The 25,279-nt window shown below is 34.6% G+C and overlaps 1 protein-coding gene across 6 annotated transcripts in view; it reads left to right on the top strand.

The window, feature by feature from the left end:
- Nucleotides 1-25,075, top strand: part of CUL2 (cullin 2) — a 55,371-nt gene extending 30,296 nt beyond the window's left edge. For all 6 annotated transcript variants that reach the window (XM_030009210.2, XM_041122139.1, XM_030009209.2 and 3 more), the window contains 15 exons: nt 669-765; nt 858-968; nt 2,274-2,436; nt 3,605-3,729; nt 5,326-5,433; nt 7,690-7,749; nt 8,143-8,271; nt 8,378-8,464; nt 8,972-9,124; nt 9,525-9,602; nt 13,222-13,288; nt 15,090-15,292; nt 18,668-18,769; nt 19,513-19,629; nt 24,429-25,075. In XM_030009210.2, coding sequence (XP_029865070.1) covers nt 669-765; nt 858-968; nt 2,274-2,436; nt 3,605-3,729; nt 5,326-5,433; nt 7,690-7,749; nt 8,143-8,271; nt 8,378-8,464; nt 8,972-9,124; nt 9,525-9,602; nt 13,222-13,288; nt 15,090-15,292; nt 18,668-18,769; nt 19,513-19,629; nt 24,429-24,560 — 1,732 coding nt within the window. In that variant the 3' untranslated portion in view covers nt 24,561-25,075. The remainder of the gene's footprint in view (nt 1-668; nt 766-857; nt 969-2,273; nt 2,437-3,604; nt 3,730-5,325; nt 5,434-7,689; nt 7,750-8,142; nt 8,272-8,377; nt 8,465-8,971; nt 9,125-9,524; nt 9,603-13,221; nt 13,289-15,089; nt 15,293-18,667; nt 18,770-19,512; nt 19,630-24,428) is intronic.
- The last annotated feature ends 204 nt before the right edge of the window (nt 25,076-25,279 follow it).

Genomic DNA, 25,279 nt, shown 5'->3' with positions numbered 1-25,279 from the left:
GTTATTCCCAGTCTTTGCAAAGGATTGAACACTAATGTTTTTAGCATGCAAAACACTTGTTTTAATTACTTCTGTTTTCAACTGAATGGGACTAAAAAATAATATTTTCTTCACTTGAACTTGCTCATTTGAAGCCAAGAACTTGACTGGAAAACATAAGGCTTTCCTTTTCCAAAGTATGATTAAAAATTGTGACAAAGCGCCATGTCTGTTATTTGTTCAACTTGACATCTACATGTTGCATAGTAGATATTCAGAAAAGAAAATAGCATGCCTCTTGATGTGATGTTGGCAAAAATTATTTTTTGGGGCAGGAGTGTGAAGGTAGTCTATTTGATAAAGGCTACAGATACAAGATGGAACTTATTGTAACTTTTAAACTACTTGCTCAGAATATGTAATTTGGAATACTTACATCCTTAGCAAACACTTGGAAATTTCATGACCTGCAAATGCTTTTGAATAGTTTATGTATTGTTATTTCAACAATTTAAATGTATGGGAGAGAAAGAAAAGTACCTTTTAATTTTAAGATTAATCTTCATTTTGCCAATTTAAGCAGAGGAATTCACTGGAAAATGTTTTCATCCAATGTTATTTCATTTGACTGTCAGATGAGTTACACTAGATAGCTACATTCTCATGAATGTTTGCTTTGCCTATTTCAGTGATCGCTGTGGAGAAGACCCAAACCAGAAAGTAATCCATGGGGTTATTAACTCCTTTGTTCATGTTGAACAGTATAAGAAAAAATTCCCCCTAAAGGTAGATACACATTTCTGATTTGTGTTTTTAATTTTGAATGTTAAACTATTATATGTATTATTTGTCCTTTAAAAAAAAATTCTCCCTTTTAGTTTTATCAGGAAATTTTTGAGTGTCCTTTTCTGAATGAAACAGGGGAGTATTATAAACAAGAAGCTTCAAATTTATTGCAAGAGTCAAATTGCTCACAATACATGGAGAAGGTAAGAGATTCTTCTGTACACATGCAATAACTAAAATCTAATATTATCAATTTACTGATAATTGTAATACATGTTTTCCTGTACAGTTCCCATGGTTGTTCTTTGTTGTATGCTTTCATGCAGTTTAAACTATACTTTTTGGTGTCATGGTTAATCTGAATATAAACTACAAACCTTGCCTATGGGTGGACCGGCAGCTTCAAAGTGTTTCATAATAAATGATAAATCAATTGCATGAAAAGTAAAAAAAAAAAAAAAGGAAGAAGAAAAAAAGACAAATACCAAAACGCATATCAGGTTCATCAGTATTGCTTCCTCACTTCCTTGTTTTCCTTCTGTTTGTAGTAGCATAAAATGAGTTTTAATGATACAATGGTTAGAGAAGACTATATGATAGAGTTGTTACAGAGCATTGTTAAAAATTACATATTCTGAGGTGGATTTTTTTTTGTTTTGCTTTGTGGTGTGTGAAGTCAGGTTGTGGTTAAATTACTTGTAATTCTTAAACCTTGCTTGATAAAGCAAAGATTAATACAAGATTAGGAGTCAGTCCTCAGTGCTATACTGTCCACGCTAAAAAGATAGAAGAGTTGAGGAGAAGGCAGTGAGATTGCTTTTAAATAATGAGCATAAGCTAATGATTGCACACCTGAGATGAAATTCAGGGTCAGGCTAAGACTTGAATTAAACCAAAAGAAATGCAGATTAATTTTGTCTATCATTAGCAGTCTGGTGCTGCACTACTATCCCTAGGGTCACCTCATATTCACTAGTTATAATGACTTTTATGTTAGTATTCATATGACTGACTTCATGATAATGCCTGTTTCCTTCATTGAAGTTATAAAGAGAGTTTTTATTAATAGCTCAGATGTACTCCTGTACCTTTTGAGCAGATGTTTACGTACAAGCAGATGGGTTTGGAACAGTGAAGTGATTCTTATAGTCATATAATTAGGTATTGTGGTAAAACTTTCTCAGAAGGAATAAGAAGTATGGTAGGAGAAATTGGGGAAGACTGGTCACAAAATTGAAGGGAAGAAGAAATTTTGAGAACTACCAAGTGCTATTAGACATCTAGCAGTGACTGAGCCTAGTCAGTACTCGGAGTAGAAGATTATATTAATTCAGCAACAGCCTGATTCAAAAGAGCAAATTTAATTTTTCAGCATCCCAGACAAGTTCTTTTTTAACTTTGTTACTTACTCATGTCTCTCGTTCTACATACATACACTGTTGTATGTTCACGGTTCTATAATGGTGGTTAGTATTTCATCAGCTCTCACTGTAAAAACATGTCTGTAGGTTTTAGGTAGATTAAAAGATGAAGAAATGCGGTGTCGGAAATACTTGCATCCCAGCTCATATGGCAAAGTGATTCATGAATGCCAACAGAGAATGGTAGCTGATCACTTACAGTTTCTACATGCAGAATGTCACAATATTATCAGACAAGAGAAAAGAAGTGGTAAGTCTCAATGGTCACAAAAAGCGTGAAGTGGTTTTTGTTGTATTCATTTAGCATTACAATTTACTGTCTTTATTCAATGACCTTCTATGCACTTAAGCATTTTCAACTAATACATATTGCTCATCTAGAAAGCCCAATTAAACCCTGAATGACATTTTTCTTTTACCATGTAATTCATTTTCATTCTTCCAAATATATAGTCAAAACCTTCTTTTTACTGTTAACAATTCTTCTTTCAGCCAATACTCTTTCTCTTTCCTTGTCTTAGTCGGCTTAAAAACACACTGAAGTCCTGTGTCCTGTAGAATTGATCATATTTTATGCTTGTGTTTTCATTTGTAAACCAATGGCTCTGTCTTTACAGATTTCTTCATCATCATTTGACAGGTCAGGATTATAAAATATTTTGGCTTCTTTTCACAGCCACTTTTTATTGTCCTGAATCTTTTGTGACCTCTCTTCCCAAATCTTTTTTACAGAAGCAGATGTTCTTATAGTTATATTCCCTGCCTGACTAAAAAAATTATACTTCCTGATGACTACATGCCTCTTACCCTTGAAAGAGTGCTTATTCTTGCATGGAAGATGGTATCTATTATGTGAAACAAATTATTTTTCACAGTCAAACTTAAATTGTATCTAATAATAATGTTCAGTTTTCAGAGTTTTGCAAATTTGATCAGAGCTTGGATCCTTTTTTTGCAAAAAAAACCCCAAAACCATAAAAATTGCAGTTGCTTATTTACAGCTTTTCTAACCTGAGAAAAATTTCAAGCCACCACTGGAGGAAAACAAAAAGTCAAGAAGATATCTAAACTGATTTTAGTCAGCTGCTGCTAAGGGAGATTTAGGGAGGCCAAGGATTAAAATAAACTGACACAATACTTTTCCATACTAGCCCACCTCTCCTCTCGGAGTCTCTCCTAAATAAGAAATATTGGAAGAGTGAGGTGGTCACAATGGCAGTGCTCAGTAAATACTGCTATTAGCCCTACTCTTTCCTCTTTTTCTTTTGTCAGTGATCCAGTGTATGTTGAATTTTTTTTTCAAAACAGTTGGTCTTGTTTCGGTCTTTTAAAAGTTCTGTGTGAAATTATGATACTATATTAAGTGTTGATTTTTAGCGTTTCTAAGCATATTCTATAAAAATGTATCTCTGTTACAGACATGGCAAATATGTATACTCTACTTCGTGCTGTGTCAAGTGGTTTACCTCATATGATTCAGGAACTACAAAACCATATCCATGATGAGGGCCTTAGAGCAACCAGCAATCTTTCTCAGGAAAATGTGAGTTTCCTCAGGCAGCTGAAATTACCTATTTGATTAACATTCCTGATGAAATGTTTACCCTTTTCTTTTTTACTCTATTCTGTTTTTTTAATTTTGTCTATATGAAATTGGTTTGAAACATTACGGATAAATTGTAACTTCTAATCAGCACGCTTAGCTGTGCAACACATATCTATCCTGAGAGTTGATTGTTGTGATCTAACCAGAAACAACTACAGCTAGATATTTCTCATTGTTGTTTGTTTAATGCTGTCATGGCAAGTAGGTCCTTTTGTTCCATGTATGTATTTTTTTCCTGAATTTCTCTAAGTCAGTAGCATTTACTGTTCTGGTACATTAGGAACCAATGATTCCTTTTAGTTTAATTATATGTTATTTGTAAGGACTTGACATTCTGTCCTGATTTCAGTGTGGTTTTTTCACTAATAGCTTTGTAGTCTCATATTTTCATGTAATTTCTGAAAATACTGTAGCTTAATTATTTTACTAAAGTGTGTTAAACTTTTTTCAGTTAATATGTATTTAAATTAATCAATTCCATTTTTGTTCCTCTAGTATTGCTGTTCAGAAACAAACAAACAAGCTTTTATTTGGCATTATATTTGTACATGTATACATCTTGCTGTCTAGATTTGTGCTCACTTTAGGATGGTGACTTTAGCCATCCAGTGTTTCTGTCTATAATAATACATAGACACCATCTGTTGTAAATTCACTCTTTTATTGACTGCTCAGGAGTGCTTAGTCTTCCATAACTCCTGTGCGCATACTGAAAACGGGCTGAAGTCTTCAGTAGTACAGTTTGCTTTCAAAGTATTTATAAGTTTGTCGAGCTTATTCTTTCAAACTAGTAGTGTCTACACAGGGAAGTGAATGCAGAGCCACGAGGGTGATGAAAATTCACAACCCTACATAGATAAATTCAAAATGTGAAATACTTGCTCCACTGTGTGGATTAAGTACTTTGTTATCAAAACATTTTTACCGCGTGACCTGGAATGCACTTTGGGAGCTGTGATGCAGCCAGTGCATTACACACTTGCATTACTGCATGCCAGTTTGTCTACATAGGACTTCTCTAATTCATTTTAGTAATTTCTGTACAAAATGTTACGCTGAAATGTGGTGCACTAAATTTGATCAGTAACTGTCCTACGCAGGAAAATTCAAAGGGTTTATCTGGATTTTCACTCTCTGAAGTCAGTGTGTAGGAGAAGCAGCAGCTTACTTATTTCAGTAGCTTATTGGCTTGATTGCTGTATTTACATGTTAGCACTAATGATTTTTGAAAGGGCTAATTAGGGATTTTAGGGTATGATGGAAAAGATTAGACAGCATGAGAGCAGTATAAACTCAAGTCTATGTTTGATAGCAGGACTGTAGCCATAGACTATTTCCAAAACATGCTCAAGCACAGTAGTGTAAGAGTACAACAATGCAGAATCAATCCTCTCAAAGACTTAATCACTGTGATTTTAACTTTTATCAAAAAGAATAATTAGGAAAAAATGTACAACTTATGTAGGTATGTTTGTGTGTAGATAGTACTACTTTCCTCATTAACTTGCTTTCTGTTTTATCTACCTTTTTTAGATGCCAACTCAGTTTGTGGAGTCAGTTTTGGAGGTACATAGTAAATTTGTTCAACTCATCAACACTGTTTTGAATGGTGATCAACACTTTATGAGTGCTCTTGACAAGGTAACTTCTACTTAAGTAAAAAAAGCATTGGAAGACAAAATGCGGGACCCTGTTTCAGGTTGACCAGAATTCTTCAGGGCATTAACATATGTTCAAAGATAGAGTTCTTGTGCAGTTTTTCTAGTTTAGAAATGCAGTAGAACAAAAGACAATGCAGTGTTAGAGGAAAAGGTATGTACAAAGGAAACCACTTTAATAACTTAAATGTTTTTTCTGAAAGAAAGACCTTTCTTTTCATCATAATTCAAAACACAAAGACGGAGCTGACGCATTTAATGTAAATTTAAGGGCAGATGATAAATAGAGAAATTGTGGGTTTGTGGAAGTTTGGTAACTCTTACATGCGTTTGAACATGAATTTACTTGCTGCCATAATGTTTAAACTCTGATTGCTGATAGTATTACTTACATAGAAGCTTTGTTTAGATTTTTTAAGTTGACTACAGAGAATATCTGGAAAATTATGTTACTTCAATACGTCAATCACTGTCACAACAGCTAACTTTTTCCAGGAGAGAACTGCACTTGAAGTTAAATAAGCCTGTTTAGGGAAAGAGACTTGCTGCTCTTCTTTGAAATCCCTTCATGGCTATGCATTTAAGATAACAGTTCTAATTGCTATAAATTTTAATGATGATAATAATAATAATAATAACAACAGCAACAACAACAACTAACTTTATTATTATTATTGTTAACTATTATTACTAAATTCTGCAAAACATGCCTGGGCTCTTGAGGGATTAGGTGATTCCTAAAAAAAAAAAAAAAGTACATTTTATCTAATCCATTTGTTAATTTCTCACCCTTTCCCATATATCCTTGTATCTTTTTACTAGAGAGTGCACTTAACTACTTTCCTATCTATAATTTCCTGTCATAGAATGCATGCATACGTTTCATTGCTCTTTTGTAGTGTTTACGGTAATTGTAGTTTGTAGTTAGGGTCATAGTCTAAGCTTTGACAATTTTCAGCCAAGGTTAATCTGGAAAGACATAGTGATGAAGATACCAGTAATAATATCAATAGTAGTTACTCTTCTGTACTCGTGACATTGAGAAAATAATTACTTAGTATTTTAAAACAAATACTTATTTCAGTACCTTAATACATTTCTGTCTCAATTGCAATTAATGTCCTGTACCAGAAGGTGGAGTAATATGAGATTGACAACTACATCTGCTGGCACATAGACAATGTACTTTTTCCTTAAATACATTGATTCTTCACTTCAGCATTCTTTATTACAATAAATATTTAAAATCTTAATCCCTTGTCAATTTTTCATGGTAGATATCAAAACTGCAATTGTTGCCTCTGGTATTATTGCAAATGAGTGCTCTAAGCTTCAAAGAGTTTCATATTTCTTGTCAAGCCATGCATTCCTTTCTCACAGGGATTCTAGGGACCTGTTATCAAATATTGGAAAGTTGAGGCATTGTATGAAAGAGTTGCTTGTTATTTCTTCCTTATAATAATAACAATAATAATGTTTTCCTTCCATAGAACTATCATTCCTAGGAACTATGGTCATGCAATATTTTTGGTTCAGTATTAGTTTAAAATGTTAATTTAAATATGATAATGTAGTTTAGAAACTAATCTTCATGATTCTGATATCTTTGTTTACAATTATAAACTGCCGTTATCTCCTTCCTTTTCTTTTTCATCATATTCAGATTTTGTTCAGGTACCATATTTTTTGTACTGCATTGCTTTGAATTTCCACTTTCAACAACACTTTTTTCTCGTCTTTAGTCTATCAAAAAATCCAACAACCAAAAGATCTTTCCTTTCTTACTGTTGTGAGCACACCATGTATTTTTTTCAGCTCAAGATACATGCTGCTGATGTGCTGCTGCTCAAATCTGCTTTATCTACAATTATTCCTCAGTTTCTTTCCATCCATACTTTTGGACCATACATATTGCTGTATACCAAAATCTTCATACTTTCACATTTAAGTTTCTAATCAGAACTTAATTTGTTCTCCTGCTTTCTGCAATTAACTTCTATTCCTCTACTCTTTCCACTTTTACTTAAATCTCAACTTAAAAATGTTCAACACACAAATTCTCACAGAGCAGTAATTCAAACCCTTTTATTCATTGTTTTTTTTTTGATCCCCTTTTGTGTAGTTCAGTTTTGTAGGGTCTCGGATGGTCTTTGCCCTGAACATGTTTTTGATTTCTTCAGATTTCATAGAAGAAAAAGTTTTAAGTTAGTTACATTTCTTTCTCTATGTTCCTATGTAGGCTTTGACATCAGTAGTTAACTATAGGGAGCCCAAGTCGATCTGCAAAGCACCTGAGTTGGTAAGTGATGTATATTATTGTAGAAAGTAGTAATACTTTTTTATAACTGTCAAATGAATTGGCATAGGGTCCATCACATGATTATCCATTTCTCACACTGAGTCAGCCTCAGGTGTGTATTTCAGTAGTAATAAATAACTTAAGCTGCACACACATTTTGTGGGTGTTCAAAATTGGTGCAGTTGTAATTTTTTATAAAGAATTTGTATTTTCTTTGGATGTAGTATGTATTGTTTACCTATGAATAGAGCCCTTGTAATAGAACATAAGACTGCAGACTGTGACTTACTTCATGCTTTAACATTTGTGTAGAAGTTTGGAATACCTTGGCATACATTTGTTCTCAAGCTTGACAAGTAGGTTTGGGTTTGTTTTTTCTTTTTTTAACTTGAGCTGGCCAAGTACTGTGACAACTTGCTGAAGAAATCAGCAAAAGGAATGACAGAGAACGAAGTAGAAGACAAACTTACAAGTTTCATTACTGTTTTCAAATACATTGATGACAAAGATGTATTCCAAAAGGTAACTTTTGATATTCAATAAATGTTAAAATGTTACATTTAAAGTATACTTGAAGAATGTGGTTATGCTTTTAAAAATCCTCATATCTGATTTTTTTTTTATGCAGTTCTATGCCAGAATGTTGGCAAAAAGATTAATTCATGGTTTGTCTATGTCTATGGATTCTGAAGAAGCCATGATTAATAAACTAAAGGTAATGTGATATTCTTCTAATGTAGAATAAACAGGACTATGTAATGTTGAGAGGGAGCAGCAGAGGGTGCTAGAGATAACTTGGCAATTAGATCCTGTTTCCAATAGCTGAAAGGAAAGACTAATTTCTTAGTAGTCTATGAAAGCTATATGGCCAAGTATCACCTAGGCATTTGAGATTTTTATGAAGTTTTGGGCTGTTTTATTAACTGTGTTCAAATAATTCATATTAACATTCTAAAAGTACCAAAGACTTTCATAAACTAGCTCTGTCTTTCAATTTTATAAAATAACAATGTTCATACAAATCAATGTATAGAAAGTGAAACTAAGATAAGTGTGATAATTTTCTTTTATAATGTTTGTTTTCTGTTGTAACTAGTGTTCTCTGTAAAAATTATAACAACGCTTCTGCTGACTAGATTTTCATACTTCAGTAGTGAATGTGCGTAATTTATATAATAAGTACTGTTTTCACTGTGAAACCTGTAACAATATTTCTTCACAGCAAGCCTGTGGTTATGAATTTACCAGCAAGCTCCATCGAATGTATACAGACATGAGTGTTAGTGCTGATCTCAACAATAAATTCAACAACTTTATCAAAAACCAGGACACGATTATAGATTTGGGAATTAGTTTTCAGATATATGTTCTACAGGTACTAATGTATGTTTATTACTATTGAGTTATTTGTACTTAATTAATTTTTATGGTTTGATAACAAGTGAACAATTTTTCTAACTATGAATACTTCTCATATGGAAACTTATACCTTGTGATCATTATGGAATAATTTATTTTCCTAGTGTTTCTTTTTAAAATTAACCCACTAGCACACTAAACAATAGTGATGTAAAATGCCTTGTGTTCTTGTCTTGAATTGATACCTCAGTGAGGCATGCATAATTAGCAGTAAAAAATGAGCAGTAAAACTTCCGGTGTAAATTGAATGTCTTATGGTATAGTATACACTATAACTCTGTTTAATAGTGTTATTTTTTCTTAATGTATATGTTGTATGAAAATGTTAATGCTTTTATTTTTCCTGATACCTTTAGGCTGGTGCATGGCCTCTAACTCAGGCTCCTTCTTCTACATTTGCAATTCCTCAGGAACTGGAAAAAAGTGTACAGATGGTAGGTTAGTAGGAAGCTTCTTGTAAACATGTGAAAATTGTAAAACAACTCCAAATAAAAGATCATCACTCTAACAGAGAAAAACCTGAGCTGCTTAATTTTGTTTGTAAATCATGGCTATCCTGTTTCCCGTCCATACAAAATTTGGAAGAGTCACCCAAATGACATACTGAATTGATGTATGTATTTGCATAGCTTTATTTTTGACATCTCTCTTCTACACTTTGTGATTGATGAGGGAGATACTAATAAATGCAATCAAATGAACTGGGTTGATTCTTAGCTTTAAAACCCATTCCTAATATTTAGATAAAAGAAGATTTTGTTTCTAATATTAAATCTGGACAGATTTATAGCAGATTAAAACACAGGTACAGGTTTCTTGTCCTGTATTTCATAGGAGCCATTCAAAATCAAGCTTCGTGCAAACTTCGTTAAAGCGAAATTTCTGAATTCTCAAAGCAGTAAAGGTTTTACTTTGGCCAGATATTCTCTTTTTATGTGATTATTTCTGCTTTGTAGAGGTGGAATGTTTTATTACTTTTGATTGTATTATTGTCTTCTAAATGTTCCCTGTACACTGTTTGTGTTAAAATACAGAATGTGTGTGTTGATCCTTGCTGAAGTGTATTTAATGGTGAAGTACATTTTAGGCAACAAAAATTTCATGTTATTTGATATAACAAGATTTTTTTAGGCAATTTTTATAGCTTAAGTAGCTATCTGATATAAATTATAATGGCAAATGTCTGTTTCTGCAGTGAAGGAGCTTTTTCATGTACTACTGCTAAGTATTAGAACTATTTATTCTGCTTTTATTTCTGCTGTGTGAAGTGGCACTTGTTTTAGTAATAGAATAGTTTCCAACCCATGCTATGGAATCCACAGAAGGTGATTGATGACATTTTGCTGTTCTTTGTGGGCTTAAAATAAGAGTATTGTCAGTCGTGCCTCAGTCAGAAGACTGTTACGGACTTGCATATCAGAAGCACCTCAGAGCTGGGTTGCTTGCCTAATTTCACTGTTTTGCCAGTTTAAAGGAGCAAATGTTTTCATTTGTCACCTAGTTAGACTTAATGCTGTAAATTATACTCATAATTCCCCGAGGAAACAGAACATGACCTTGGGGAGTCTTTGAAAAATTGACAATGTCTGCCTTTACTGTCAAATTTGATCATTTGACCCATGAAGAGAGAGTTCTCTCAGGATTCTGGCTGGGATTCAGAAAGAAAAAAACATTTTGCAGTTGCACTCCAAACTGTGGGAATACCTCTGTAACTGGGCAAATTGTTTAGCAGCTTTTTCAGGCTCCAAGACTGCTGGAGCTTCCTATAAATACATATTTATTTGAATGGTGTACAAATACTGGTTTTCATACTATGTAAGCTTGTTGGTAGAGAAACACCTGATTCGTAGAGGCCAAAAGTCCCCCTTTTTATATTTTCCTTCGATGTTAATCAGAGTTGCCGGACCAAATCAGAGTAAGCCAAATTGATGTGTACACAGTGTTGGCTATGTGGGGTTTAGGGAGGTTTGATCCCATTTTAAGGAAAGATTCTTTAAATCTGCTTAAGTTTTTCTCATTACCAGAAAGCAGTTAGACCTTAAATTAGGATTAGTCTGCAAGCCACGATTTCTTGTTTCTTTCAGATGGGAAGTATGAGAGCAAAACTTCTGAATTCTTTTCTTTAAAAAAAAAAAAAAAAAAGCTTAAATACTAAACCTAAGGTTTAGCAGGCACTTGCCAATATATGCAGTCTGATTTGTTCTTCTCGGCTATAGGGCTAATACATAGGATAAAGGTCAGAGTTCTATTTTAATTTTTCTGCTGGATTTTCAGCCAAATTTCAGTTATTTTCAGAGGACATACAAGAGAATGCCAGAGCTACTAAAATGCTACTAAAAATCCCCATTTTTATATTTCTCCTCACAAGCAAAATGATCAGACTCTTACATTATATATGTTAAAATAAAATCTTGATTTTTACAAGCCTTACCATAAAATTCCACTTAGTCTTTGGAGAAATTCTTCTTTTCCTTCTTGTCAGAGCATCTTTTCTGTATTGGTTTAGCCCACAGAATAAATAAGGTGGAAGCCATGTCCTCAAAAGGTTTTTTAGATTCTAGAATATCTTTAATTGTTCTTCAACATCCAGTGCTTCCCTTTGTTTCCTAGGGCTTTTTCTTATTCTCTCTCCATTGCTTCCTAGTTTCCAAGAATAGTAGGATTGATGGATTATATATAATATGAGAATAAGATGATTTTGCTGCTTTTCTGTAAATTTTATTTTTCTTATCACAGTCCACAGGTCATTTATGCCCTTCCTTTTCTTATTCTCCTTTGATGAAAATGACATTTAAATGTACATAAATATAGCTTTGAAAGAATCTTCTAGGAATTGCATTCCTAGAGTCTTGTGGAAAGTAGTCTCATTTACAGTAGCCAGACTTGTGCACTTTAGTGCCAGATTTCAAACTGCATAGCTTATTTTCACTTGCACAAAACCAAAAACTTTGTTTCTTAAAGAAGAGAGGAATTTTTAAGTTGTTTTTAAGGCCTTTTCTTGTTTAGAGGTAATTTTTTTTTCATATTCCTGTTCTGCTATATATTTGTGTGTCTGTATAATTTAAATATCAGGAAAAAAAGCTTTCCAGAATGATTGATGTAGCACTTCTCATAGTGACAAGAAATTCATGTAAAAATCAAAAAAAGAAGGACGAAATTAGCTTTACCACTAGTGCTAGTTTTGCATATAAGGTTTTTTAAAATACTGATTTTGAGGGGATGCTTCACTTTTTGGGTGTCAGCACAACTTTGAAATGTTACTTAATCATAATTGTGTGCTTCTTTGTGAACACAGGTTTTGGAAGGTTTCAACAGAAATGTGAGGATCTGTAGCCACGTATTGATTCTGAGATGTTTGCACACTATGTAGTTGTGTCTAGCCTGAAACCCAAATTGGAAGGTGGCAAAAACTGTGCCCACTTTCAAGCTTTGTCTTTTGGAATTCTCCCTAAAAATATGTTCAGGAATGTATGATGAGATTCGTCATGAAAGTCAATGTGTAGCTGACTGAGGGCAATCCTTCTTAACTAAAAGCTTATGGTTTTCTGAAGGATGTTGTTTAAAAAAAAAAAAAATCAATAAAATGGATTTTCTGAATTGATTTTAAGTAGGAAATCAAAGCCTTAGAATATAGAATGATTTCACCAAGGTGAAAAACTAAAAATAGACATGTTTTTATATGGAATTGTAGGGAACAGAATAATAAAACCTAACAAGATTGATTGCTAAAACCTCCTAGAAATTCTTTTAAATTCAGTAGAGTTGGTACTTTGGAACACTGTTTAACTACAGTATTTTATGCTTTGAGAGTATGAATGTGTCACCAATCTTTTTGATTTAGTCATCAAGTATGTTAATATGTTCAAGTAGTTCAGTAAATGGCTGATGTTCAGTCATCACCTATCTTCTAAAGGAAAATGCTGTCATGAATTGATCTGCAATGTTTGCATCCACAGTGGTGAACGTAAAACTAGTATTTCTACACTGGGCTGGTAGTGTGATAATAAACTATTTTAAGTAGTGTGACTAATTGAAGTTAATTTTGTTTTGCAGTTTGAATTATTTTACAGTCAGCATTTTAGTGGAAGGAAGCTTACTTGGTTACATTATCTTTGTACAGGTAAAAATAAGTGCTTTGCTAAACTTATGCTCTATACAACTGACAGTTATTTGTTAAAAGTCCTTTTCAAATGGCAACAGACTTTATATGCAACATAATGTTCCAACTCTAAAGTCAGCTGACTTGCTCTGCATTATAAATTAACTTAATATTTGCTGCTTAGTATTTTCAAAATTTAAGTTTTGTAAACTTGCACATGTTTTCTGTGATTTATTAAATCCAAGTAAAACTAGGGTTGTACATTCTTAACTACAAAATGGCACTGTAGAACTGCTGAGTTAATAACAATTGCCCTGGAATTGTGTTGTGGATTAACCCCAGCCAGCAACTGAGCACCACGCAGCTGCTCACTCACTGCCCCCCCAACCCAGTGGGATGGGGAGAGAATCAGGGGTGGGGGGTGGAAAATAAAACTTGTGGGTTGAGATAAGAACAGTTTAGTAGGACAGAAAAGAGGAAAATAATAATGATAATAATAACAATAATAAAATGGCAATAATAATAATAATAAAAGGATTGGAATATGCAGAACAAGTGATGCACAATGCAAGATGCACAGTTAGTTCCTGAGCAGTGATCCCCCCCAGGCCAGCTCCCCCCAGTTTATATACTGGGCATGACGTCACACGGTATGGAATATTCCTTTGGCCAGTTTGGGTCAGCTGCCCTGGCTGTTTCCCCTCCCAACTTCTTGTGCCCCTCCAGCCTTCTTGCTGGCTGGGCATCAGAAGCTGAAAAATCCTTGACTTAGCCTAAACATGACTTAGCAACAACTGAAAACATCAGTGTGTTATCACCATTCTTCTCGTACTAAGTCCGAAACATAGCACTATACCAGCTACTAGAAAGAAAATTAACTCTGTCCCAGCCAAAACCAGGACAAATTGTTTCTGTATTATCAGATGTCTCTTAGCTGAATATTAAATAATTTTAAAAATGCATATTATACTATTTTACTCAGATATGTATGTAAGTAAATGCGTATATATATTTACTTATGGTTATATTTACTATATAGAAATATACGTTAAAAAACATTTTAGAAGATATATATACAATTGTAGCTTAGTTTAGTAAGTATCAGTCAATCGTATTTTATTTCAAGTGTTTTCAGTATCAGGCTTTAATGGCTGAGCACCACAACATATTGCATGGAGCTGAAAACCAGGCTAGCATACAACAATATAATGTGATGAAAATTTAGTTCTGATAAAAGAAGATTGCTGTTAACACACACTCACCTTCACACAGAAAATCTAAATCTGTTTTCAGGCAGATTTCTTCAGTGCTTTTTTTCCTCTCTTTTTTTTTAATTTTTTTTTAAATTTCAGGGGAATTTAAAGACTATAAGAATATTGTGAAAAATTTTTAATGACAGATCTTTTATTTTGTTTTTAAATCTTTACTTGGAACAACTTTCCTGTAATCACTATTCTGTGATTCTGTGTAAGCTATTACTAATTGAAGTTTATGCATTGTAATGTGTTGAGGCTATTTGGAATTTCCTTTTTTTATTACTATAAATTATATTGCATTATTCAAATTCAACACTGTAGGTTTCCTTTTTTAATGAAAACACTATTGTTCTAGTATCTGTAGTTAATCAGGATTATTCTTGCAGACCACATTCTATATTTGTAAATTCACAACATCAGTTTTCATCTTCCCATTTCAAGTGTTAAATGCATACTCAGGTATGAATTGAATGTCTGGAAATGTATGAGGAGCTCTAGTAGTTAGGCTTCAGATGACTTTTCAGCACATTCCATCAGTTTATAAAATACTACTTGTACCATTACAGGTGAAGTAAAAATGAATTATTTGTGCAAACCTTATGTAGCCATGGTCACAACATACCAAATGGCAGTGTTGCTTGCCTTCAACAACAGTGAAACTGTCAGTTACAAGGAGCTTCAGGATAGTACACAAATGAATGAGAAGGAACTGACAAAAACCATCAAATCCTTACTTGATGTCAAAATGATCAACCATGACTCAGACAAGGTATGCAGTAATGATATAAAAAAGTTTCCTGTTTTCAGTCTTGTGATTCTAATATTTGTTGAGGGCTTTTTTTAATATTAAGGAATCCACTGTTTGCTTTTTTTTTTCCTAAACTATGTTATTGACCCTTGTGAACAATTATAAGTTTGTATTTGTAAGGAAAGAGACAAGAGGAAGTAGACTGTGTCATATAGGGTTTCTATGCCTATAACAGTATGGAATGCTGAAAAGGTAATAATGCTAGGACTGCTTATTGTTTGTTGAATTTAATTCATACAGCTTTCGACTCATTGCTGTTGGAGGGGCTGGCATGACCCAGACTGGACAGACCAGGGAGTCGTGTTTAATTCAAAATTCCCTCGGGCTAAATTAAGGTGAAACGACACCAAACGATCAGTTAAAGATTTTATTCATGACAGAAGCAAACTGAACTGGGGAGGCGTGGTAGTGGGTAGCAGGGTTTCTCACTACACTAATTGGCATAAGACTACTTCTGTAAACCGTGTAACCATATACATCAATTCAGGGAATAAGGAGATCCCTCCCGTTGAGTCACGAGGTTCAGAGCAGACCCCCTTGCTTTCCAGACTCCTCCTCAGAGAAGGGCCCAGGGGCGGCTGGATCCACTCTTAGTCTCAGACTTGGTCAATGGTTTATATCTTGAAATGGATGAGGTGTAGGGATTGTGGAAAAGGAAAGAGAGAAGAAGACAGAGAGAGAGAAAGGAGGAGAGAAAGATTTCACCGGTCCTGGGTCCAGGGCTGGTTCAGTCAGCCGAGGGGTCCGGTCCCGGTGGGCTTGTGCACCCGGGGCTTCAGTTTGTGTCCTTTTATCATCCTTGCCCCTCCTTCAGGCGGGCAGCCGAACTCGTCAGGTTCATGAGCAGTTTGTGAGCCTTTGGGCTTGGGGGTCGTTTGTGGAGTAACTTCTCCTTCCCTGCAGACAGGGCCATTGTTTGATCTTTGTACCAGAACAGCTTATCAGAACGGGGAGCTGCGCACCCTCCAGCACCCTCCAGCACGCCCTTTCCCTCCTGTTGCTGATGTCTGAGCTGATGGGCTTTTCACCTTGGTTCCTTGCTGTGCAGCGTTTGTCTTTAAGCAGAACTTGCCCCACCACCATGGTTGAGACATTAATTCTTTCAGTCTCTCACAGGGGAATACTCTTTAAACATACCACTTTCCAATTTGCACTGAATCATGGGAAGGAGACCGAGTAGTAAACCAAAGAGTCTTACAGAGATCCTAAAAAAAAATATTTGTGGGATTGAGACTGAAAGTAACAACCACCATGTTCTTCCTTGCTGGTAGCTTGCAGGAGGAGGAAGGAGGAAGAAAGACAGCAAGGAGGGTTTGTGTGAGAGGATTTTTACTGCAATTGGCCAATCTCTATCATTCCATGAGTTTCATGAATTGCAGTAATGTCTGAACTTTGTTTGTGGTTAAGGCAATGGTTGATACAGGTTCTGGTTTCTGACTTCTGTACAACTTACGTGAAACCAGTTACCATTTTTCCCATACAGCAAAGGGCACAGATGTCTGTTATGCAAGAAACACTATGGAAGTGCCTGTGCATACCATACAAACTTTAGCATATGCTTCCAGCTAGCCCAGAAAGCCTGTTACTCAGTATCAGGCAGAAGAAACTAAGATAAGCTGTTCACTTCCCTTAGGAGGAGAAATCCAAAGCTGCTCTGATAGCTGCTTTTTTTTTTTAAATCAGGAAAATACTAGAAAATGGAAAGTGACATCACAAGGAAGATCTGATGCTTGGCTGAAGCATAGGACATATTTCCAATATCTAGAAATGAGCTCAGATTGGAACAGTTGCTGGGAAGATGTCTGTTAAACCATGGGTGAAATGTAACACTGGGAGCTATTATAGAAAACAGTGAGATTTTTCATAATCTTAGAAAGTTGCCCATTATTTAAAGGATTTACATTTATTTATAACTGTTCTATAAGGTTTGCCCAGTTTCTTTAAGCATATGTCATTGAAGAGTGAATGATACAGCTTTCCAACCCTTTTACGTTTTAATGTTTACCACTGTGTTTTCTGGTTCTTTAACTTCTAGGCTGTTGTATTCAAACGTCTCTGCTAATTCTGTTTTCTTTGCACTCCATCCAGCAATGTGAAAGCAGATCTGTAGACAGTCTATCAGCTTACTTATTGAATAAGCCAGTGGAGTTTAGTGGCTTAAGCAGTGAAATTAAATACACTAACTTCTCTTTACCAGTATATGAGCCAGAAAGAAAAGTACAGTGTGTTAAATGTTGTAGTTTGCTTTTGTTTGTTCTTTTTCTGAAAGAGGAAAAGAAAACAAGAAACTTTTGGCAAAATTTATTGGTTCATTAGAATCATGCTTTTTGAGTTCATGCACAACACACAATTTATTTTGGTTTATACTCAACCATGTAAGCAGAATAATGTTAAAAGTTAATGTTACCTTATATTTTTTAAAGCTGTCGATCTTTCCCCTTTCATGTCAAATTTTCTATCCTATGCCTGGATATTATAAAATGTTATAATAAAGAATATTTGTTGCAGAATATAAAATTAGAATTAACATTATTTTGAGTATATACTTAGATAAATATTGACTGTGTTTACTAAAGTATTTGCGCTTGAGGCAACCATCGTTTGGCAAGACTCCAAAGTCTAAGGAAGCCCAGTAACTTTCTTCTGCTGGAATTTGGTAGTACTTGTACAGACTCTTGCCTGGAAACTGCAGAGATTGGTTGAGTCATCCTGTTAGTTGAACATAAAGGTGTTTGGCCTGCATAGAATAGTTACCATTTATTGAAAGAAATGGACTTTTATTTGTGGAAAAGAATTGAGATTCTTACAGGAAATAATTAGAAAAGTATAGATAGATGTGGAACTGTAGAAGTTGCAGTTTGTCAACTGTTTCTGCTATAACATAACAAAATGCTTAGATGTTCTTCCTTAAGTTCTGGAAGGCAACATTAGTAGTAGTTGTGAAAGCAACAGCTCTCTCTTTTGAGGTTCTGCTATAAATAAATGCAAATCCTACTTTCCTTGCAGGGAGAAAATGAGTTTAAATGGAGAGTGTTTGCAACTAAGATAAGCTGTCGAAGTATTAAAACAGAAATTGCTTTAATCATATTGACTTGTTAACAAAATTCATGTATGTCAAAGTTCTTTATACTGTTTTGTAAAATAGGCTTGATTTCTAGGTTAATTAAACTGTAGCATAAAAAATATTGACCTGGTTCAAGTGTCATTTTAGAATTTCTAACTACAAATCTGAAATTGTTTGTATGTATGCAAACCCCTAACTGTGATTTTTCAAAGTAAATTGTTACCATTTTCTGGTTCCATTTCTGATTTTTTTAAAAAGAGTCTTTATTGCAGGAAGATATAGAGGCAGAGTCTACGTTTTCATTAAATATGAACTTCAGCAGTAAACGAACAAAATTTAAAATTACTACATCAATGCAGAAGGACACGCCACAGGCAAGTATTCTTTGGTGTTCCTAGCTTGAACAGCTTAGGAAGCTTATTTTTCTAGAAACAAATTTATTGTATTAGTTTGGTGTAAGCAGATGTAAGAGTCCCTGTGTAAGATTTACATCACCGTAAAGAAATTGTTTAATTAATAAGTTTAATGCTTAAGCACTGCAAATCTTTTGTACTTAAAATATAGGCAAGAGAAGATGGAATAGGGAATAAGAAAGTAGAAGAAAAAGATAAACAAGAGCTATTCCTCTTGTACCAAATGGGATTGACATTTAGCTTGTCTTATCTAATGAGACTTTTTTATTGGTGGTGTTTATAAAAGCAACTTATTCCAGGAACAGCAGAACCAATCAACTCTGTTTTCCTATGGTTTTGTGTCCTTCGGCAACTAAAATTAACTCCAGTGTTGATAATCTGTGTTCCCTCTGTATCTCCTAAGACATAGAATTTTGTACAAGAGACATATGGGCTGCTAAACTCAATACATTGTAGTAAATTCTGCCTGCCTTTCTCCCTAGCAAAAATGCTGGTTTAGATGTCTCTCCTACCTTCCTGCTGACTTTCATGAAACCTGATATTCTTGATTTATGGAAGTACTTTGCCTGGAATTGAACTTCACCTAGATTTTTGTATTAATTGACCACTTTTAATAAAGGAAAAAGTATAGATTCAAGATACTTCTATGAAGTGTTTATTGATCTTACTATATTTTAAGCATTACTGTTCTTCCTATATTGCAGGAGATGGAGCAGACCAGAAGTGCTGTAGATGAAGACAGAAAAATGTATCTTCAAGCTGCTATAGTCCGTATCATGAAAGCACGTAAAGTGTTGCGACATAATGCTCTTATTCAGGAGGTAAGATAAAATCCTCTTCTTCAGCATGATTTGATGAAAGTCTTCAAGATAGTTGGCTAAAACATCTGACCACAAAACTTTCCTGTGTCAAAACTATTACCTCAGTGAAATTAGTGAGAATTGCATTGGAGTCTACTTTGAACTGCAGTACTGGAGCACTGGCTTGATCACTCAATCTTGTAAATGTTTCTTAGCACTAAAGCATTAAGTGCCTTTGTGCTTGCTCTTCCCTGTTGGCTGGTTCTATGCCAATGGATGTTGTATACTATAAGAATCATTGCCAGAGCTATTAGGTTCAGTTCAAAATGTGAGTATGAATATTCTAGGTATGGAATTTTCACAGAAGCACCTAGCCAATAGTGAGCTCTAATCATGATTTTACTCTAATTCATGGCTTAAATTTTAAAAGTTGTCTTGAGTATATAGACATGCACTTCTTAATCTCCCTTTTCCATTAAGCAGTACAGTTGTCTAGATTTTTTAGATTCTAGATTAATGATCCGTGAACTGTCACAGACTGGCTGGCAAGGAAGTGCTATTTCTTTCGTTGTTCTCACACTTTCCCATCTGTGCTAGTTGCCTGCCTAATTCTGTTTCTTATTCCAACCTAACCTTTGCTCCTACCAACCAGTTCCCAGTTTTAGTTTTCTCAGCCTTCCAAGGTGTTCATTCTTCTGTCTAATTCATTCTTGTGTCTCCTGAGCCTTGTTGGGTAGCTTCAGAGCAGACTGGTAGGAGAGGGAATAAAGATTCCTGCTGTATTTGACAATTTTGAGCATGGAGGTGGAGAAGCATTTAGTCATTTTAAGATCTGCTGTGTGCTTTCTGCCTTGTGGTGGTGGAGGAAACAGTTTACCACAACCACCACTTAATTTTTATTTCCTAAAAAAAATAAGTGGCTACAGAGAGCTTGTGAGCCCAGAACTCGCAATGTGAGACATCTTAAAGGTTTTGGCTATTGAAATAGTGCTTGTACACAAACACTCTGAAAGCAAGCTTAATTTAAGGAATCTAATTTTTAATATCTAGAAGATGAGGCAGCGTAGGTCCTGATTATTCTCAAAATCTTTGGTTATTTGGTTTCCTGTTACTTAAACTATCCATGCAATTATAATGAAATCCTGTAAGAATTTACAGTTAAAACTAGAAAATGGTAGGCAAGCCCTGTTTCATCTTTGAAAATACTTTTTTCTCAAATTCTCTCAAAATTCTCTCAAATTCTTAGAAAAAGTTTTCAAAGTGTACTTTGCTTGAGATCAGTTTGTAAGGGTGGAATAGATTACAAATTTTTATGTTTCGGAAACAAAAAATCGTTTCTGGTTGCTTCTTCCTTTGTTTAACTCAGGGGGCACTATCTGACATGCCTCTGCTGCATTTTGCTCTTGCAGTGCTCTTGCAGAATAGTATGGTCTACTTAGCATCAGGAGGTTTTTCATGCTTTGTAAGAAAGATGGATGTTTTGATTGTTACTCAGTTACAAGCTAAGTAGAGAGTAAAATTGGTGCTCCACTTACCTATCACCAGCCACATCCACCTGTACTGGTTTTTTACCTTAGCTTTTAACTAAATTTATGACACTTTTGGAAATCGTATCCTTTATCATTTAGTCTGTAGTTCTTAATTTTGAATACTACTTACATCCTAGATGGATTAGAGCATTTAAAAATGAAGGCTAGGCTTCTAACTAATTGATATCTATGCTGCAGTATAGTGTGGGGACCTGATGTAGCCTTAAATAATGTAGCCTTAAAATTGTGAAACCTCAAGCAATAAGGTGAAGCAGTGCCAAAATCCACTAGGGTTAATTTTTCCTTCTTTTTTGCACTCTGAATTAATCTGTGCCAATCTCAATGCTACCTCAGCTAAACTGTTACTGGGACCTGAGCTTGATTCTTTAAAATATTAGGTGTCTTCTCTACAGTCTGTGATAAAGATGTACTCTTAGGCACTTCAGAATTATTGCCAGATTTTAGAGCAAATTGCGGGGTGACACATTTTTTGTATAGTTACTGCTTAAACACACAGTTTAAAATCTCATTTTAAGTGGAAATTTTACCTAATTATGTCTGCATTGAGCTCAGTAACTCTGCATTGAGCTCAGTTTTGCTTCATGTTGAATCAATAAGGCCAAACTGCCAGGTGGTTCTGAGCTGAACATGCTCAGCTTTCTCACTAGACTGACTGTTACTAAAAAATGAATAACCATCACTTCTGCTAAACTTTTAGACTATGCATAACTACTTGGCTGTACAACTTCCTTTTTAACCTTGTAGTAAGATTTGATTTACTGTCAAGAGCCTTTTTATTTCTTGATATTGTTACTAATTATGTTACTAAATATGGTGACATTGTAACTTTTATCATGATGTTTATATGCTTATATATGATGTATTTACTTAAAATTTCTAGTCTGACTTCTTGGGGGGTAAGAATCTTTCAAAAAAGAAGTCTGTTTAGTATGAATGGTTAATATTTTCTCACCTCATTAATATTTTTTTTCTGAGATATAAGGGCAGGGTTATACTGTTGTTGGAGATATGATTGAAAGACTCCTAGCCTTAATGTAGTTAGCTCTAACAGTTAGACTACAGCACCACACATTCATTTAGGGTGAGGTGTCCAAGAAAATACTCAAGGCCCTTGGTAGACCTTTATATGTCAGCATGTGGTCTTTCCTGAATTGTTAATTGTGTTAGATACACCCTGATAGTTTTACTTCTAGCTCCATGCTGCAGTCGCTTGCAGGACAAGGTAGCTTTTCCCTTAAAGTGAATAAGGTTGGTGGGAGTAGTGAAGGGGAAAGCTTAATGCAGTCATTCCCAGAAAATTTTTTATTCTGACTATCGGGTATTTCTATCCATCCTTCTTATTTGTATTATCTTTGATAAAACAAAAAAACCCAAAACCCAAAAAAACCTTACCAATACAAAATTCTATCTTTTGTTCTTTCTGTCCTAAGTAAATACATGAAGTATGATGATGACAATCAGTTTGAGTGTAGGGCTGAAGTTAGATGAAATCTGAGCAGATCTATTAGCTTGTTAGCACCAAGTTTCTTCTCATTTGTACTGCTGTGGAACGTACCAGACCCTTGGCTGCTAGCCCAACAAAACTCGCTCTTTTGAGCTTTTTGTTTGCTTTGCTGGGTGAGTTCTACCTGGTGAGTTCTGTTGGCTCACAGAGGGCTCCAGCAAGCCTTAGAGCTGGGACAAAGCCAGCCGTGAAAAGTTGTAAAGAAAACAGGAAATCCAGCTGAAGTAAAAATCACTTTATTTACAGAACAAATGAGAAACTACAGGCAAAATATATTGTGACACTTGAGTAGTAAGAGCTTTTGTTTGAAAAATTTTCCAAGTTAATAGATATGCATATTCTGTTATTACACACCATTTCCTCCTCTTCTCTACAAGAGAATGGGCAAAAATAAGAACTATTAAGAGACATCTAAAGTTTTGCCTGGCAGTTTCTTCCAGAATGCATATATAGATTTGTTTTTACAATAAATAATTTTTTACTGTGTGTGTTACAAAGTTCCAGCGTAGCCAGATGGAATTCACCAAATTGTAGGTCTGTCTTCAGTGACTGAAGAAAGAGAGGTTCATCCTGATTGTCTCTAATTGTATAGGAAGGGAGGTCAGCGGTAGGGGGGCTCCATTTACACCTTCTGGGCAGCAGAGCAGTTCAAGTGCCTTCCAGGAGCAGATATACAGCACTACATGGGCTGATTTTAGACAAAACAACAAATGCAGCTCACATCTCATATCCTGGCAGCTGCAACAGCAATGAAGTAGTGTAACTTTACAAAATTATTACTACTTGGGCTGTGTCTTTTGTGATGAAAAGTGTCATCTAGGGCTTTTCAGCAAATTTCCTGAAAAAGAAGTGTTATTTTTTTTCTTGCAAGTTTGATTGCCTAGTGCAGTAGAATCTCTGAGCGTAGGTTGCATTTTTAATGTATTTAAACTGTGCTATTCAAGAATGAATAAGGTCTTACTATAACATCATAGTCAGATTTTTTGGTAATTTGCTATGTACCTGCTTACATGTCTTCTAAACATGTCTTGTTAATGCTAGAAAGAAAACACAGGTTTCACAAATCTTTATTAAATGAAAATGTCTTCTCTGGCTTTTTATGATAACAAAAGTGGTGATGTATGTGAAGAAAATTGTGTTCAACTTTAGAGGTAGTTTTGAAAAATACAGTCAAGTGAAATTTAACCATTCAGAATTGTATAAACTTAGGAAGACTAAGATTAACACATTCTTCAGACATTTCATTTCCAAGTAAGACTGCTGTAATTCAAACAAAATTTGCGAGTCCATAAATTAAATATTCTGGAACAATGAAAGTACATAAACAGAAGTAAAAGGGACCAAGTTTAGGAAGAGAAGTCAGTTAGCAAAGCCAGCATGGAAAGGCACATATGGTCTTACAAAATTTTCACTTTGCTTAAACTGTGATAACAGGGAACAAATGTGTTAATATTAGATTAATTTTTAACCTGAATATTTATCTTCATTTGTACTGTGGCAAATTAAGCGAGCAGGAGAACTGAAAAGATCTGGTTAACGTGCAGGCAAACTGAACCAATAAGCTGAGCAGTCAGTTTAAGTGTCCTGACGCTAATGTATAGAGATGCTTTGTTGATTGTTATAAATGAACTATTCCAGGTTTATTTAATCCTGTCTTCAAAAGAAAAATATACTGAATTTGCCTTAAACCCCTTAGTGAATATCTCTATAGCATTTATAACTGTTGTAAATAAAAATAACACAAAAAACCTGTCTTTCTTTTGCAGGTAATTAGCCAATCAAGAGCTAGGTTTAACCCAAGTATCAGCATGATTAAGAAGTGTATTGAAGTTCTGATAGACAAACAGTACATAGAGCGAAGCCAGGCCTCTGCAGACGAATACAGTTATGTAGCATGATGTTGCTATCCTGCAGGTATGATTGTAAGGAGATCATTGCTGTCACTGTTTGGTGTGTTCCTGTGGGAAGAGGCAGGCCTGTGCCTCCATAATTGGTCACTTGGCAGCCCCTGTTTTTCTGCTGTTTACAACATCACCAGTGCCATGTCATGAGCGTCAATGAAAATGCCTATAGATATTTCAAGCTCATGTCATTATGACATTTCTTAAAACTTTACTAAAAGAATGAGTGAAGTATTGCTGAAATGTGGAAAATTGGTTGGGTACCATGCTTTTTTTTTTTTTTTTTTTTTTTTTTCCCCCCCTTCCCTTTCACGTTTGCAGTTGATGTTTTTTAATGTATCTTAAGACAATGTAAAAAAAAAAAAAAAAAAAAAAAAAAAAACCAAACCACAAAACCCCCAAAAAACTAAATATTGTAATATGACAGATAACCTAATAATTGTATCTACATTAAAATGTAAAAAAAATGACGGACATGATACTGCTGCTTGTCAAATAAAAAAATAAAGTTATATAATGTGTCTTGAATGATTGTAGAAATGGATATAGCATTAATGTCTGTAAATATTATTCAGACCTGGAAGAGTAAAAATAATGTTATGTGTTTGGGTTTTGGATAACCTCAGAAGTAGATCTGACGTAAGAACTAATTTATATAAAACTGAATACCAGGTATGTTATGTTTGATGTGATTATAAAAAAATATTTATGGTTAA

This window comes from Aquila chrysaetos, chromosome 3, assembly GCF_900496995.4.
Source record: "Aquila chrysaetos chrysaetos chromosome 3, bAquChr1.4, whole genome shotgun sequence".
In the NCBI taxonomy this organism is placed as follows: Eukaryota; Metazoa; Chordata; class Aves; order Accipitriformes; family Accipitridae; genus Aquila; species Aquila chrysaetos.
This window is presented reverse-complemented; position numbering and strand designations above follow the sequence as displayed.